Source organism: Lontra canadensis, unplaced genomic scaffold (genome assembly GCF_010015895.1).
Source record: "Lontra canadensis isolate GAN:19392208 unplaced genomic scaffold, GSC_riverotter_1.0 scaffold151, whole genome shotgun sequence".
NCBI lineage: Eukaryota > Metazoa > Chordata > Mammalia > Carnivora > Mustelidae > Lontra > Lontra canadensis.
In genome coordinates this window covers 2,692,262-2,708,622 of record NW_022631145.1, presented here as the reverse complement: position 1 = coordinate 2,708,622, position 16,361 = coordinate 2,692,262, and the positions used below count along the sequence as shown (strand labels likewise).

General features: G+C 44.2%; 1 protein-coding gene across 3 annotated transcripts; it reads right to left on the bottom strand.

Annotated features, from left to right (window-relative positions):
* Positions 1 to 6,755: 6,755 nt before the first annotated feature.
* On the bottom strand, positions 6,756 to 10,001 carry MAGEB3 (MAGE family member B3). 3 transcript variants are annotated; one of them, XM_032844345.1, is made up of 2 exons: positions 9,312 to 9,347; positions 6,756 to 7,922 (listed from the first exon to the last, which is right to left on the bottom strand). In XM_032844345.1, the coding sequence occupies exon 2, from the start codon at positions 7,867 to 7,869 to the stop codon at positions 6,799 to 6,801; it is 1,071 nt and encodes a 356-aa protein (XP_032700236.1). In that variant the 5' UTR covers positions 7,870 to 7,922; positions 9,312 to 9,347; the 3' UTR covers positions 6,756 to 6,798. The 3 variants fall into 3 exon arrangements, 1 of the variants encoding a protein (XP_032700236.1); XR_004381119.1 differs by lacking the exons at positions 6,756 to 7,922; positions 9,312 to 9,347 and adding exons at positions 7,994 to 8,075; positions 9,956 to 10,001; XR_004381118.1 differs by lacking the exon at positions 6,756 to 7,922 and adding an exon at positions 7,994 to 8,075 and having other exon boundaries at positions 9,312 to 9,363.
* Between the last annotated feature and the right edge of the window lie 6,360 nt (positions 10,002 to 16,361).

The following is a 16,361-nucleotide window of genomic DNA, read 5'->3' as shown; positions in this document are numbered from 1 at the left end:
GAGGGAGATGAACCATGGGAGACTATGGACCCTGGGAAACAAACTGAGGGTTTCAAAGGGGAGGGAAGGGGGAGGGGGTAACAGGGTGGTTAGTATTAAGGTGTTTGTTTTGTGGTAATGAGCACTGAGTGTTATACACAACTAATGAATCATTGAACGCTGCATCAAATACTAATGATGTACTATATGTTGGCTACCTGAACATAATAAAAAACAAAACAACAAAAACAGAAGCTAGAAATGATTAAACTTAGTAAGAAAGTCATGTCCAAAGCCAAGAAGGCTAAAAACTGGGCCTCTTGCACCAAACAGTTATCCAGGTTGTGAATGCAAAGGAAGATTTCTTGAAGGAAATTGAAAGTGCTCCTTCAGTGAACATCCTAATGATAAGAAAGCGAAACAGCCTTCTTGCTGATACGGAGAAAGTATTAGTGGTCTGGACAGAAGATGAAACCAGCTATAACATTCCCTTAGGCCAAAGGCTAATCCAGAGCAAGGCCCTGACTGTCAATTCTGTGAAGGCTGAGAGAGGCAAGGAAGCTACATAAGAAAAGTTTGAAACCAGCAGAAGTTGGTTCATGAAATTTAGGGAAAAATTTGTTTCTATAACATCCTCATGCGCAGTGAAGCAACGCAGCGGGTGCTGATGAAGAAGCTGCAGCAAGTTCTCCAGAAGATCTAGCCAGGATCACTGAGGAAGGGGGCCGCTCTCAACTGTATTTTCAGTGTAGACAAAACAGCTTTATACTGGAAGAAGAGGCCATTTTGGGCTTTTGTAGATAGAAAAGAGAAGTCAATGCCTGGCTTCAAAGCTTCAAAGGATAGTCCGACTCTCTTGCGAGGGGCTAATGCAGCTGGTGCCTGGAAGTTGATGCCAGCGCTCCTTTCCCATCCGCCCAATCCTAAGGCCCTTAAGAATGATGCTAAATCTACTCTGCCTCTGCCTATAGAAGGAACAACATAAGCTTGTATGACAGGACGTCCGTTTACAACATGGTTTTCTGAATATTTTAAGCCTACTCTTGAGACGTGCTCAAAGAAAAGATTCTTCTCAAAATATGACCACTCACTGACAATGTGCCTGGTCGCCCAAGAGCTCTGCTGGAGACAGACAATGAGATGAGAGTTGTTTTCATGGCTGTTGACACAACATACACTTGGCAGCCCATAAATCAAGGAGTCATTTTGACTTTCAATTCTTATTGCTTAAGAAATATATTTTGAAGGCTATAGCTGCTATAGATAGTGATTTCTTGGATGGATCTGGGCAAAGTCAGTTGAAAATCTTCTCGAAAGGATTCACCATTCTAAATGTCATGAACAACATTTATGATTCATGGGAGGAGATCAAAATATCAGTATGAATACGAGCTTGAAAGGAGTTGATGCCAACCCTCATTGGTGACTGAGAGATTTAAGCCTTCAGGGAGGAAGCAATGGTAGATGTGGTAGAGAGAGCAAGAGAACTAGAATTTCGAATGGAGCCTGAAGATGGGACTGCATCATTGCAATCTCATGATCAAACTTTAATGGATCAAGAGTTGCTTCCAATGGATAGGCAAAAAAAAAAAAAAAAAATTTCCTGGGGCGCCTGGGTGGCTCACTCAGTTAAGCATCTGCCTTCAGCTCAAGTCATGATCCTGGGGTCCTGGGATCGAGCCCCACATCAGGCTCCTTGCTCAGCAGGGAGCCTGCTCCCTCTCCCTCTGCCTGCTGATCCTCCTGCTTATGTTCCCTCTCTATCAAATAAATAAATAAAATCTTAAAAAAATTCATTAAAAAAACAGTTTATGATAAACACTGCTCTCGGTGAAAATGCTTTAAAGGTAGTTGGAATGACAACCAAGGGCTTAGAATACTACATAAACCTAGCTGATTCAGCTGCAACAGAGTTTGAGAGGATTGACCCCAACTTGAAGGAAGCTCTACTATAGGTGAAAACTATCAAACAGCATCACATGCCACAAATAAATAATTTGTGAGAGGAAGAGTCAATCACTGCGGCAAACTTCAGTGTGGTCTTACTTTAAGAAATTGCCACAACCACCCCAACCTTCAGCAACTCCACCCTGATCAGTGGGCAGCCATCACCATCGAGGTAAGACACTCCACCAGCAAAAAGATTATGATTCGCTCAAAGCTCAGAGGATGACTAGCATGTTTTAGCAATAAAGGATTTTTTAATTAAGGTATGTATGGGGCACCTGGGTGGGTCAGTCAGTTAACCGTCTGACTCTTCATTTTGGCTCAGGGCATGATCTCAGTGTTGTGAGATTCAGCCCCACGTTGGGCTCTACACTGGGCATGGAGCCTGCTTGTGATTCTCTCTCTCTCCCTTTGCGCCCCCTCCTCTCTTTGTCTCCTAAAAAATTAAAGTATGCATATAGTTTTTTAAGGCACAGTACTATAGCACACTTACTAGACCATAGTAGAGTATAAACATAATTTTATATGCACTGGGAAACCAAAAACATAAAAATTCCTCTGACTTACTATATTGTGATATTCACTTCACTGCTGTGGTCTGGAATCAAACCCACAGTATGTCAGAGGCATGCCTGTATTGTTCAGTGCCAAAAAGAAATGAGCTTATCAGGCCATGGAAAGGCACGGAAGAACCTTAGATATGTATTACTAAGTGAAATAAGCCAATCTAAAAAGGGCTATATATTGTATGATTCCAACTCTCTGACAGTCTGGAAAAGGTAAAAACTACAGAAAAAGTACAAAGATCAGTGGGGGAGGGAGGGATAAACAGGCAGACTGTAGAGGATTTTATTTTATTTTTTTAAATTATTTATTTATTTGACAGACAGAGATCACAAGTAGGCAGAGAGGCAGGCAGAGAGAGAGGAGGAAGCAGGCTCCCCACTGAGCAGAGAGCCCAATGCGGGGCTCAATCCCAGGACCCTGGGATCACGACCTGAGCCGAAGGCAGAGGCTTTAACCCATTGAGCCACCCAGGCACCCCAGACCATAGAGGATTTTAGAGCAGTGAAATTACTATGTACTCTGTAACATGGGATACATGTCATCAAAGGCTTGTCAAACCGAACAGAATGTAACAACATCAATAATCAACCTAATGTAACTATGAGCTTTATGACCTGTGGCTGGAAGTTGAGAGACTCTAGCACATGGGCTTCTCTGAGGCAGGATGCTGAGAGTAGGGAAGGCTGTGTGTGCATGTCAGGGAAGAGGGTACATGGGAACTCTCTGTACTTTCTGCTCAGTTCTGCTGTGAACCTAAAATTGCTCTATAGGATGAGGTCAGTTTTTTCAAACAAGTGATGCTGGGGGCACTCAGTCTCATACCCTGCCCCTGGGGCTTTCAGTCTTGAATGCAAGGGCAGGGCCAGACTTTACTTTTCCCATCTCTTCAGGGACAGGTTGTCCCCTTGGTCCGAACTTAATTTCCTTGATTTGACTCTTGGAAGGGCCTGAGGTTCCCCTCTTTCTTGGTCTGAGGATATCTCCCCAGAGAAACACTTACACTTCCCTTCCCTGAGATCTAAGAGGAAGAGGCGAGAGCTGCCTTATCTGGCCACACCTGCCAAGATCACCCACAGGTGACAGCTGTGGCAGGCAGTCTGAGGCCCTATGATGGTGAATCCCACTCAGGGTTTGAACTCAGTATCCTAAATCTGACTTATGTGGAGCCCTAAGACTCCTCTCTCTGCTGACCTGGAACCTCCCCATATTTCTATTACCCCCAAGGAGGATATGAGGCCAGCTCTGCCTGACATTTCTGCCAGAAGCTCTCATGGCAGTTGGATGGAGTCTGTGAGTGCCCACCAAGGTAGGTCTGGTGGTTCCTGAGCACACTTGAGCACTACCTCTACTGACCTGAGTCAATCAACCTCAGACCAAGATCGTCACCTTTTTGACCTGTTAAGTGGAAGTGGAAGTCAGCTTCAGCCACGTCCTTCCAAGGCTGTTTGGGGACTCTGAGGGCTGAGAGGCAGGGTCAGGAGCCTATGGGCCACAATGTTCTGGGTGGCTGCTGTCTTCACTCGTCATTCCAAGTCCTCACCTTCGCATGTGTCAGAGACTGTAAGTTGTCCCTCTAGGGACCTGGGCTCCTCCTAAGGCAGGACTCACCTGTCCCTGAGAATCCTGAAGAATAAGAGAGGGGATGCCCAGACTGACAACTTTGCCTGGCATGTTGCTCTCCCCAGTCCTACTATAAAGAGATCTTCATTATGGCTCCTCTTCTTGATTGAAGGCTTCCTGGGAAAGGCCATGTCTCTGCAAACTCTTGACCATTATCCCTATTGCAAACCCTTCAGAGACTGGGTCCCTGTCCCAGGAGTGATGTGAGATAGGGGAGCTGTAACACAAGGCAGAGACCCCAGAACACATGCGCTGTCAAAGGACAAAAAAATACTTTAATCCGTTTCTTCTCTTTAGCTACCAGATTTGGCTTTTTATGTAACTTCTGTTTGAATAGGTGTAATCTTCTTTATGGAAGGGACTATCCAAAATGATTTTGTGAGCCCTGATCGTCTGAGGTTTTCTGACTTTGTATATATAGATGATCCTATTGTCACTGAATATTATCTCTTTCTCTTCTTTATTCACACTTCTCAATTATTTTGATATGGTAATTGCTCTGGTTATGTATTTTAATCCAGTGTCTTGGGCACAGAATCCCTTTTAGTACCTGAGACAATTTTGTAGTAGTGAGAAGAAAGGGGAAATAAGGAACGTGAATTCAGCCTCAGGCTGGGAGGAGTAGAGAAGTGTGGACTTCATACTAATTCAGGCCAGGGGTCTGGTTCCAAACCTTCCACTTAGCAGCTATGAGAAATGGGGCACAACACCAAACTCTGTGAGGCTGTCTTTTCATCTGTGAAGTGGGTTTGATGGACTCTGTCCTGGGGACTGGTAGAGTGTCCATAATGCACATAAAAGTAAGGGTTGCTGGGGGGAGGGGTAAGGGAGAGGGTGGTGGGGTTATGGACATTGGGGAAGGTAAGTGCTATGGTGAGTGCTGTGAAGTGTGTAAACCTGGTGATTCATAGGCCTGTACCCCTGGGGCTAATAATAAATTATATGTTAATAAAAAAATAAAAAATAGGGGCGCCAGTGTGGCTCAGTGGGTTAGGGCCTCTGCCTTCAGCTCGGGTCATGATCCCAGGGTCCTTGGATCGAGCCCCGCATCAGGCTCTCTGCTTGGTGGGGAGCCTGCTTCCTCCTCTCTCTGCCTCTGCCTGCCTCTGTTCCTACTTGTCTGTCAAATAAGTAAATAAAATCTTTTAAAAAAATTAAAAATTTAAAAATTATTTTTAAAAAAGTGCGTGGCACATTGCCTGGCCAGGATTGCACTTTAAAGGATGCCAGTTCTTACTCTAATTTGTGCCCTGGAGTTTCAACTCACTACGAATAGATTTAATTTTTAATCCGGGGATGTCAGGAACTATGCAGTGCTCTAGAACAAAGAAAACTCTATCAGACAAAACAGTGCTTAGTAAGAAATGCTAAGTAATAGTTCCCCATTCAATTACTTCACCCAATGATTGACATAAGGTCGACTTCCTTAGTGGATGCAACACAAAGCTCCTAAAACACATTTCAAGGCCGCCAAAAGCACCTTCCTCTCAGCTGCCCTTCTTTCCAAACCCCTCTGACTCTCATTCATTCAACCACCAGTAGAAAACTAGACCTTGCCTGGAGTTTGCCAAATGACAAGATAACCTAATTTGAATGATGTGTTAGTGGAGTGGGTCCTGGTTCCCCCAGCCCAGGGCCAAGGGTGCCAGTCCAGTGGATTCTGGGCATCCACTAAGGGAGTACTCCATTATTTCTCAGAAACTCTCCAGAGATGATATAAATACAACCTCGAATTTGCACACTGCCTTTGCCTGCACCGGGGCAAGAGCACAGGACACCTTCCATCCCCTCCCCAGGTGATTTTCTCTCTGGCTTTCGCACCATCCCAAAGTAACTGGCAAGGGCAGTTTGCCATTCTGGGCCCTGCTCCATGCAGCCAACTTAGAATTGCCTCCCACTGAGGGAACTGCAGGCTCCAAAGGCCCAAAGGGGCCCTGCTTCAGGGCACTGACACTTAACTGCTCTAACCTGGAACCACCTCTCTCCTGTTTTATCTCATCTTTTCATGAATCCTTTCGGCCTTAAGAGTATATATTACCATTTTCCCTTATACGATAGATGCTTCTCCACTCTGTAACTTTATGCTCAGTGTCTCAGTCTTTTTCTCAGCTCTCCCAGTGCCAGTATGAAGCCTTCTGAGAGCAGATGCTCAGGCAATGTTTGGGGAATAAATGAGCCTGAAGCATGGCATCTAATTCGTGAAGGTTTAATTCTACACTCTTCAGTTAGTCAAGCACATACTGTTATTTAGAACTTTATAAAACACAGAGTAAAGAGGATTAGGAAGTCAAATACCAACCATCTTATGACTTTTCTCTGTATCAATTTCATATATTTTACTACTTTTTTTTTCACGTTTTCAAGGGAACGCATGCACCAATGCCATGTTACGTTGTACCAGATTATTAAATAAGATGGAAAATTTCCCAATTTGTTCTATAAAACAGCAATACTCTTGACTCTTAAACCTGGTAAACAACAATAAGTGAGACCAATGTAACTCATGAATTTAGTTTATAATGCTAGATAAGCCTGCATTTTGAAGTAACATTTGAAAAAGAGCAAAAAATAAAAATGCTGATGAGTCTCCCATTACCCATACAGAATAGGAGCACGGGGGTATTATACACTGTGCTCCCTCAGTCACACCTTGCCTTCTACTACTTAGAACACTGACTGCTCCCTTCAGCCACAATATGAAGAACCTGCCTCAACTTCATTAGGTGTGGGAGGTGCTGCTAGACATTCCCTGGAACATTCACTGGCCGTGGCACCTGTCTCGGCCTGTCGTGTAACCATGGCTTTGACTCGTTCTTCCTCATCTCGCAGAGCCTCTTCATACCAGGAGTGGAAGGCACTGGGGACGGTATGATTAATCTTGGCCCAAAACTCTAGCACTTTCATCTTGCTGGTCTCGGCGTGGGCTCTGGGACCCCATAGGAACTCGTAGCGTGCAGGATCACTGTTGGGCACCTGCCGGTACTCCAGGTACTTAAGCTTCACCAAATCCTGGGTGATGAGCTTCTTGGGTTCCCCAAATATGAAATGCCGCTTCCCTGCGAAGACTCTCATCTTATTCAGGAACTCCCAGATGTTCTCTTCGGTGGCACAGTTGCCCTTCATGAAGATCACACCCAGGAGATTCATCAGAAGACCGGTCTTGGGAAATCCTCTGCCACGGCTTATAGTCCCATTGTTAGGGAGGTCCATTTTACTGACCAGGATATAGGAATGCTTGGTAGAATCGACTTCCTTTAAGTCAACACCAAAAACCACTTCCAAGTTGAAAGAGGCTCTTCTGAGGATCTCAAGGAAGCGATTTTTGTACTTTTTATTGACAATCTTCAGCATATTGGCTTTCGTGATGGGCTTTTTCCTTTTGTACATATACATCAGGAACTGCACCAAAATACCTGTTGCTCTGGTTAAAGTGTCTCCTTGAGACTGCACAATGGTGAGTGGGGCCTGGGAGGAACTTGGCTTTTTCTCAGTTTTGCGGTTGGCTCCTTTATATGATCTTGTGGGAGAAACGCCTGTAGGCTTAGTGGATGGGGCTCTCTCAGACCCCTTGAGAGTGCTACATGACCTAGCTGCAGGTTTTCTGTGAGTAAGAACACCAAAGGGCGGAGGGGCCAAGGAGGGGAAGGTTTTCTCCTTGGCTACAGTGGTCTGAACACTGCTCTGATGCTGGATCCCACCTTGGGCTTGGTGGCGTTTCTCACAGGTGTGGAGCTTACTCGTTTGTCCCCGAGGCATGATGACTGTGGTCAGGGACAGCAGGTAGTAGTGTGGGCAGGACAGGAGTTGATCTGGGCATGAGAGAAGAAAAGATGAAAGGGAGCACCTTCTACAGGGAGAGACCACCTTGGCTATAACCAAGGCTGCCTCTGCAGGTTTCTGTGAGGGCACGGCTCTGGGAAACCACAGGGCTCCTGTTATGATCAACCTGTACTCTGAGAATCCTGTGGAAATAATTAAAGTGAGCCTCAGGATGTAGCCTTCCAGCCCTGGTTGGTGCTTACTGGGGCTGAAAGCAGCAGAGGCAGGTCTAGTCCTTGTGAGATCCTCTCTACTCTGGAGTGTGAGGATCCTTTCAGTTCATATTCAGGACCATCATATCAACTTTTGTCAAGGCTCAGGCCCTCTCCTCTGTGCTGCTCTAAATTTACATCTCAAACCCAGGCCCTCAACTTCTTGGGATCCCTCAGGAGGAACGAAAGGGGCACCTTGGCCCATTATTGTTGCCTCTGCCCACAACTGTCACCAACTGCTGACAGTTCTGTGGGACTCTCTATTCTAGAGTCATTGGGGTTCTCAGTCCTCATTCAGTGTCCTCATCTTGGCTCTAGGTAGAGCCTGGGACACCTTCCTCTGCTGGTCTGGTCTTTCCCCTCAGACAAAAGCTCTCACCAACCTGATACCATCAAAAATAAAGTAGGGCTCACACACCCCTGACTTCCATGCCTGGGCTCCTTAGTGCTGTAGACAAGGGGGGGTGCTCTCTGTTGTCTCTTTTTGGGGGTGAGTACCATCGCTCTTCATTCAGAGTCCTCATTCTGATGCCTGTGAAGCCCACAGTCTCTCTCTGCAGAACTGAGGCTGCTCAATTAATCCAGCAGCCTTACCTCTCTGGGACTCTCCAGACAGAAATGAGGGGGGTGCCTCAGTCTAAGAAATATTTGTGGTTTTCCCAGGGCTGAGAGAAGGGTCAGAATTTATGAGATACACTTTTTAGAGTTGGTGCTCCCTTTAGTCTTCACTCAGGTCTCTGACCTTAACTATAGGTAGGACTTAGGACTCCTGCCTCCAACACACTAGCAAGACTTGGGCCTTCTGCCTCAGAGCAAATCCCTCAATTCCCAGTCCCTAGAAGGGAAAGTCAGGGTCTTCCACATAGGACTACTCCCACCTAGAGCCTCCAGGAATAAGTACAGGGATGCTGCTTTCTTTAACTGGGGAGAGGCCCTCATAAGTACTCAGGGACCTCACTTTCACCGCAGACAGGTCCTAGGTCTCCTCCATCTGCAGGACCCAGGCTACTCCTTTAAACCAAGGCCCTCCCTACCTGAGACTTTCCAGGCAGAAAATCTGATAGCTCTGCTGGGTCCTACCAGAGTCAACAGCAGTACTGAGACTTAGTGGAGCCCCACGTGTTATGGATCGGGATGCTTCCCCCAGTCCCCACACAAGGTCCTCACCTTGACTCCAGGCTAATCCTGAAAATTTACCCTCGGGGTCCAGAGGCCTCACCCACAGACAAATGATCTCACTTCCTGGAAACTGAATGGAAGTAAAGATGAGTCATATCCGGCCACAACTGCCCAGGGTCTCTAAGGGCTGAAAGCAGGGGCAGGGCTCTCTGAGACACTACTGTTCTGGAGCCGGTGGTTTCTATATCCTCGCTTAGGGTCTTCATTTTGGTATCTATCAGAGCCTGGAACTCCTCCCTCCACTAAATTGAGTTCACCAAGCTCCAAACAAAGCCTTCACTTCCGGGAGCTCTCGGGGAGTGGGGAGCGAGTGGTTGTCAGGGCCTGCCTGGAGCCCCCCAGAACCATATGCAAGGGTAGAGTTTTCTGTTGCCATCTCTACAGGGAAGAGATCCCCTCATTAGCCCTCAGGAACCTCCCCTTGGCTCTCATTAGGGCCTACGTTTCCTTCCTCTGGAGAATCAGGGCTACTCTCTAAGACCAAGGCCTTCTTCCCTAAGACCTCCCAGGCAGAACTCAGCCTAACAGCCGTGTCAGGAGCTTCCATTGCCGAACCCAGGGGCAGTATTTTGTGGGACCACCTTTGTTATAGGAGGGGAAGTGGTCCCTTCACTTCACATTCAGGTCCTCACCTTGACTTCAGAGAAGTCCTGAGAACCCACCCTCGGCGGAACAAACACTACGCCCACTGGTCGATGTACCGATCTCTGAAGCGGAAGTTCAGATGAATCATATCCGGCTATGGCTGCCTGGGGTTCTGAGGACTGAGAGCAAGGACGAGGCTCTGTGGGATCGCAGTGCCAGATACCAAGGTGAGGATCCCGAGTGAGGACCTAGGGACTACCAACTTCAGAAGACTGCAATCCCACGAACTTGTGACTCCTCCCCCTACTGACCCAAGTCAGCCAGCCCCCAAAGCCAGCCCTCACCTTTCTGAGCCCCTGGTGAGAAGTCAGGATGCACTGCTTCTGCCTACCCTTGCCTCAGGCCCGAGACTTGAAAAGAGGGACAGGACTCTGTGAGCCTCCCTCTTTTGGGAAGAGATGATCTCATTAGCACTGTGGGTTCTCACCTTGACTCCAGTTATGGCCAAGACTTCTCTCTCTGCAGAAATGGGGCCCATCTTGTTAAACAAGGCACTTCCCTCCCTGAAACTCACCAGGCAGAAACAAAAAGGATTCTCAGGCTTATAGCTCTGCCTGAAGCCTCCCACGGTTAGGAATGGGGGCGGGGAGTTGTAAAGCCCCCTCGTTTGTGGGTCTAGCAATGTCCTTACTCACTTAGGGACCTGACCTTGCTCCTGGTGGGTTGTGTGACCCCATCCTCTCTGACATGAAGTTACTCTACTGAGATCAAGGTCTGCTCCTTCCTGAGACCTCCCAGGTGGAAGAGTGAGCCACATTAGGCCAGGGATGTTTGGGTCCTGAGAGGCAGATGGCAGAGTCAAGTCTCTTTGGAACACCACTGTTCTGGAGTTGGTGGTCCCCACATTCATGACCCAGGGACCTCAACTTGTTACCTATCCAACCCAGGATCCTTCCTCTACTGAAGTGTAACCATTCTCCTTAGGCTAAGACTCTGACCTTGCTGAAAACTCAGAGGAGTAGAAGAGGGGATGCCCACTCTGATTGCCCTGCCTGGGCTGTCTAGGCCTGAGACCAGGCTTGGCAGTTCTCTGAATGACCCCCTATAATGTGGGGTAGTCGTCTCTGCAGTCTCTTTCATTGGGGTTCTCTCAGATCAAAGAATTCTTGGGAAACTCCACATCCATGCAAACTGGAGCAGTGTCCCTAATGCAAACCTTGCAGGTTCCTGTCCCTGAATTGATGTGAGATAGGAAAACTGCAACATAAGATAGCGGACCCAAGAGAGAGGTGGACAAAGAAAATGATGCTGATTTATCCTTTTTTATCAGTAGTCAGCCTACCAGGTGATTTCTGGTTCAATTGATTTTACTTCCTAACAGGAAGGAGCTGTCCAGAATGGTTTTGTGATTCCCCAATCCTTAAGGTATCTGATACTGCATATGTAGATCATCATCTTGTCACTGAGTATGATCTGTTTCTCCTCTTTGTTCATGGCTTTGGTTTACTGTGGTATTCTTAACTGCTTTGGCTATGCATTCCAATCCAGTTCTCTGCACATAGGATCCTTATTTCCTCCCCTGAGGTACATTTTGAAGTATTAAGGAACACAAGGTTGGCTTTAGGCAGAGAAGAGTGGAATGATCATTGTGTGTTCAAGAGATATTCAGACCAGGAGTCTAGTCCCAGCCCTGTCACTTACTGACCCTGTAAACTCGAGCATATTACCAAACTCCAAGACAAAGAAATCATAATCAACCACAATGCTGTTTAGCAATGCCAGTTATGTAATATATCCTCACTGGAGGATATAATATACAGTGTGTTTGTGGGAGAGATTTTCCTAGTTGGATATAACTTAAAGTTCTCGGAATTTTTGTCAATGACCTGTATTTTCCCTAACATCCAGCTGCCCTTCCATCTAAATCACCATTATTTTCATTCTTTCAATCATCAGGGTAAGGACTACCAGTCCAGTGGATTCTGGAAACCCCACCTCAAAGAAATATCATCCCTATTGCTCAGAAACTCCCTGGTGATGATGTACATAGAACATCTAGTCCATGCACCGTGTCCTGGGCAAGAGCACAGACACCTACTACTCCTCTACCACGTGGAGATTTTCTCAGTTTAGCCACAGTCCCAAAGAATATGTTAAGGAAAAACTTCCTTTGCAGGCTTAGTTTTTCATCCCTGAGGCCCTCCATGTGAGGGTCTGGCCCCTGCTCACCGGTCCCATAAGCCTCATCTAGCCCACCATGCAATCTTACTTGAAATTGCCCCTCGCTGAAGGGATGCAGTTTCCTAAAGCTGCACACGGCTTTGCCCCTGGACTTTGGTACCTGACTGCTTTCAATTCAAGTCTCTTCCCCTCTTCAAACCCCTCTCTCTCTTTTACTTGTTCTTTAGGTCACAGAGAGTATATCACCATCTCTATATGATAGCAGCATCCAGATGCTACACTTCAATGAGCAGGGGCTAGAACTTGTTGCTGTTTTGAGTTGTTTTTGTTTGTTTGTTTGTTTGTTTTTAAGCATCCCCAGTACTAGCCTGAAGCCTTCCAAAGAGCTCATTTTCACTTAAGGATTGGAAATAAATGAGAGTGAGCATGAGGCCTAACTCACCAACATTTCATTTCTCTTATACACCTGAGTAATCTAAGCAAGTCTATATATGTAACTTCTACTTTTATGGAAGAAACACTAGAAGGAACTAGGCAAACCAAGAATTGACAATCTTTTCCTTATTTATACTTTTTTTTCCTCTTAATGCTTAAATATTTATAAAGTGCCTACAGTGTACTAGGCACTGTGCTGAGGCTACAACCCCAAATAGGACAAAATATCTGCTTCTTTAAAAACTACTTTATTCAGGTATGACTGACATACCCAAAGCTGTACACATCTAATGTCTACAACTTGATGAGCTTGAAGGGAAGTATACTCTTGTGAACCACCACCATAACCAATGCCATAAACATACCCGTTACTTCCAAAATTTTCTCCTGCCCTTTTTATTATTTTTCAGGAGTACGGTAACAATTAACATAGTATCTACCCTCTCAGCAAACTTTTAAATAGCCAGTATGACATTGTTATCTATAGATGCTACACAGTGCATTTCTAGGACTTATTTACCTTATACAACTGAAACTCTGCATTCCTCACCCAGTACCGCTCTAATACCCCTCCTCTCAGCACCTGGCAGCCACCATACGATTCTGATTCGGTCAGTTTGACTATTTTAGATTCCTTATATAACATGCATTTGTCCTTTTGTGTTTGGCTTATTTCACTTAGCATAATGGTTTCCAGGTTAATCTCTGTTGTTGCAAATGGCAAGGTTTCCTTCTTCTTAAGGCTGGATAATACTCCATTGTATGTATATGCCATATTTTCTTTATACATTCATCCAACAATGAACATTTAGGTCGCATCCATGTCTTGGCTATTGTGAAGAATGATGCAATGAACATGGGGTGCAGATATCTCTTCAAAATCCTAATTTCAATTCTTTTCGATATAGACTCAGAAAGAGAATTGCTGGATCATATGATAGCTCTACTTTTAGTTTTTTGAGGAACCCTTATACTACTCCATAGTGGCTGTGCCAATTTACACTCCCATCAACAGTTTAAAAGAGTTGTCTTGCACTAATACTTGCACTTATTCAGCTTACTCTCTACTTGGGGAGAGAGCAAGACAATAAACTTTTTGATTGTTGTTGTGCTAAGAACACTTAAATGTGAGAACTACACTCTTAACAAATTTTTAAGTGCACAAAAAATATTGTTAAATATATGCACATTTTTTTCTAAGCACTGTTTTTTCTTTCTAAAAAATTTTTTTAATTTCATTTAAAATCAATTAATTAACACAGTGTATTGTTAGTTTCAGAGGTAGAGTTTAGTGATTCATCACTTAGGCACAATGTTTTACAGCGGATCTCTAGAACCTAGTCACCTTGCATAACTGAAACTATACCAGTTCAGCAAAGTATCATTTCTCCCTGACCCGCAGCCCCTGGTCACCACTGTTCTACTCTGTGTTTCCATGTGTTTGGTTATTTTGAATACTTTATATAAGTGGAATCCTGCAGAATTTATCCTTATGTGACTGGCTTATTTCATTTAGAATAATGTCACCCAGAGTCATCCATGTTGTCCTGTGTAAGAGGATTTCCTTTATTTTTGAGGCCAAATATTTTTAAGGCCACTGTATCTATATACCACATTTTCTTTATCCATTTATCTACCAATGGAGATTTGGCTTGTTTCCATACCTTAGAATTATTTTCAGTAATGGTGTAATGAACACAGGAGTGCAGGTAACTCTTTAAGATACTGATTTCATTTCCTTCGGGTATACACTCAGAAGTGGGTTCATTGAATCATGTGGTAGCTCTAATTTTAATTTGCTATGGAACCTCCAAACAGTTTCTCCATAATGGCTGTAAGAATTTACATTCCCACTGGGGCACCTGGGTGGCTCAGTAGGTTAAAGCCTCTGCCTTCGGCTTGGGTCATGATCCCAGGGTCCTGGGATCGAGCCCCACATCAGGCTCTCTGCTCGGCGGGGAGCTTGCTTCCTCTTCTCTCTCTCTCAGCCTGCCTCTCTGCCTACTTATGATCTCTCTTTGTCAAATTAGTAAATAAAATCTTTAAAAAAAAAAAAGAGTTTACATTCCCACCAATGGTACACCAGTTCCCTTTCTCCACATTCTTACCAACATTTGTTATTTCTTGTCTTTTTGGTAATAGCCATCCTACCTAACAAGTTTGAAGTGATATTGTTTGAGGGATTATGTTTTTTTTAATTGTTTGCTACTGAGCTGTATGAGTTCCTTATATAATTTCGATATTAGTCCCTTAGATATATGGTTTGCTAATATTTCCTCCCACTCCACAGATTGCCCTTTTGTTGATTGTTTCCGTTGCTGTACAGATGACTTGGTTTGATGTAGTCCCACTTGTTTGTTTTTGCTTTTCTTGACTGTGTTTCTGTTGTCATATTAAAAAAAATCTCTGCCAAGATCAATGTCAAAGAGATTTTTCCCTGTTTTTTTTTCCTTAGGAATTTTATGGTTTTAAATGTCATTTTTAAGTCTTTAATCCATTTTTCATTAATCTTTGAGCATGACATAAGTAGCTTCCAATTTAATTCTCTTGCATGTGGACATTCAGTTTCCCAATAGCATTTAACTTAAGAGACTATCCTTTCAACCATTGCATATTCCTGGTGGCCTTGTCATTGATTACTTGACCATTTATGCATGGGTTTATTTCTGGACTATATTCTGTTCTATTGGTCTATGTGTCTGATTTTATACTAGTAAAACACTGTTTTGTTTTGTTTTGAGAGAGAGAGAGACTGAGTGTGTGTGTGTGTGCGCGTGCACGCGCATGCACGCCCACCAGCAGGCGGTGGGATAGGGATAGAGGGAGAGGTAGAGAGAGCATCCTAAGCAGCTTCCACGCCCAAGACAGAGCCTGATGTGGGGCTTGATCTCACAATACTGAGATCATGACCTGAGCCAAAATCAAGAGTTGCTTGCTTAACTGACTGAGCCACCCAGGCACCCCAACACTGTCTTCATTAATATAGCTTTGTAATAAAGTTCGAACTCAAGAGGTATGATGCCTCCACTTTTGTTCCTTTTTCTCAACATTACTTTGGTATTCAGGGCCTCTTATGATTTCATATGAAATTCAGGTTTTTTTTTCTATTTCTATGAAAAATTCCATTGGAATTATGATAGTTATTGCATTTAATCTGTAGATCACCTTGAGTAGTATGATTTTTAAAAATATTTATTTTTTCCATAAATGAACATGGGATAGCTTTCCTTTTATTTGTGAGTTCTTCAATTTCTTCCATCAATGTCTTATTGTTTTCAGTGTATAGATCTTTTGCCCCCTTGGTTAAATTGATTCCGATTTTATTTTTTGACACTATTTTAAATAGAATTGTTTTCCTAATTTCTTTTTCAAATAGTTTGTTGTTAGTATATAGAAACACAACTGATTTTTGTGTTTTGATTTTGCATCCTGCAACCAAATACATTTATTAGCTCTAACAGTATTTTGGGTACATGGCATTACCTCAATCTTTTTCCCCCACATGGAGAGAAGTCACAGTCTCTCTTGGGGCTCAGCTGTGCCAGCTTGAGGGAGGGGCTGATGCCAGTGAGGTCTAATTGCGTTCCTACCCATCTCTAGTGTGGCTCATCTCAGTTTTATGCTCACATGTACTATCACATTTTCTTAAATAGATTCTGTACCTTTCATAAAGGAGTTTGTTACTTATATCATAGTTAACTGTACTTCTGTGGGCAAATAAGTGCTGGAAATTCTTATTCTACCATCTTGCAGATACCAAAACCTTTTTTTAAATTTCTTGATACCAACAATTCTACCACGAGGTTCATTCACATTTGCAGGAAAATCCCCATTCAT

What these genes read in the sequence shown, in the direction of transcription:
- MAGEB3 (XM_032844345.1), bottom strand. Translation starts at nt 7,869, where the DNA reads ATGCCTCGGGGACAAACGAGTAAGCTCCACACCTGTGAGAAACGCCAC.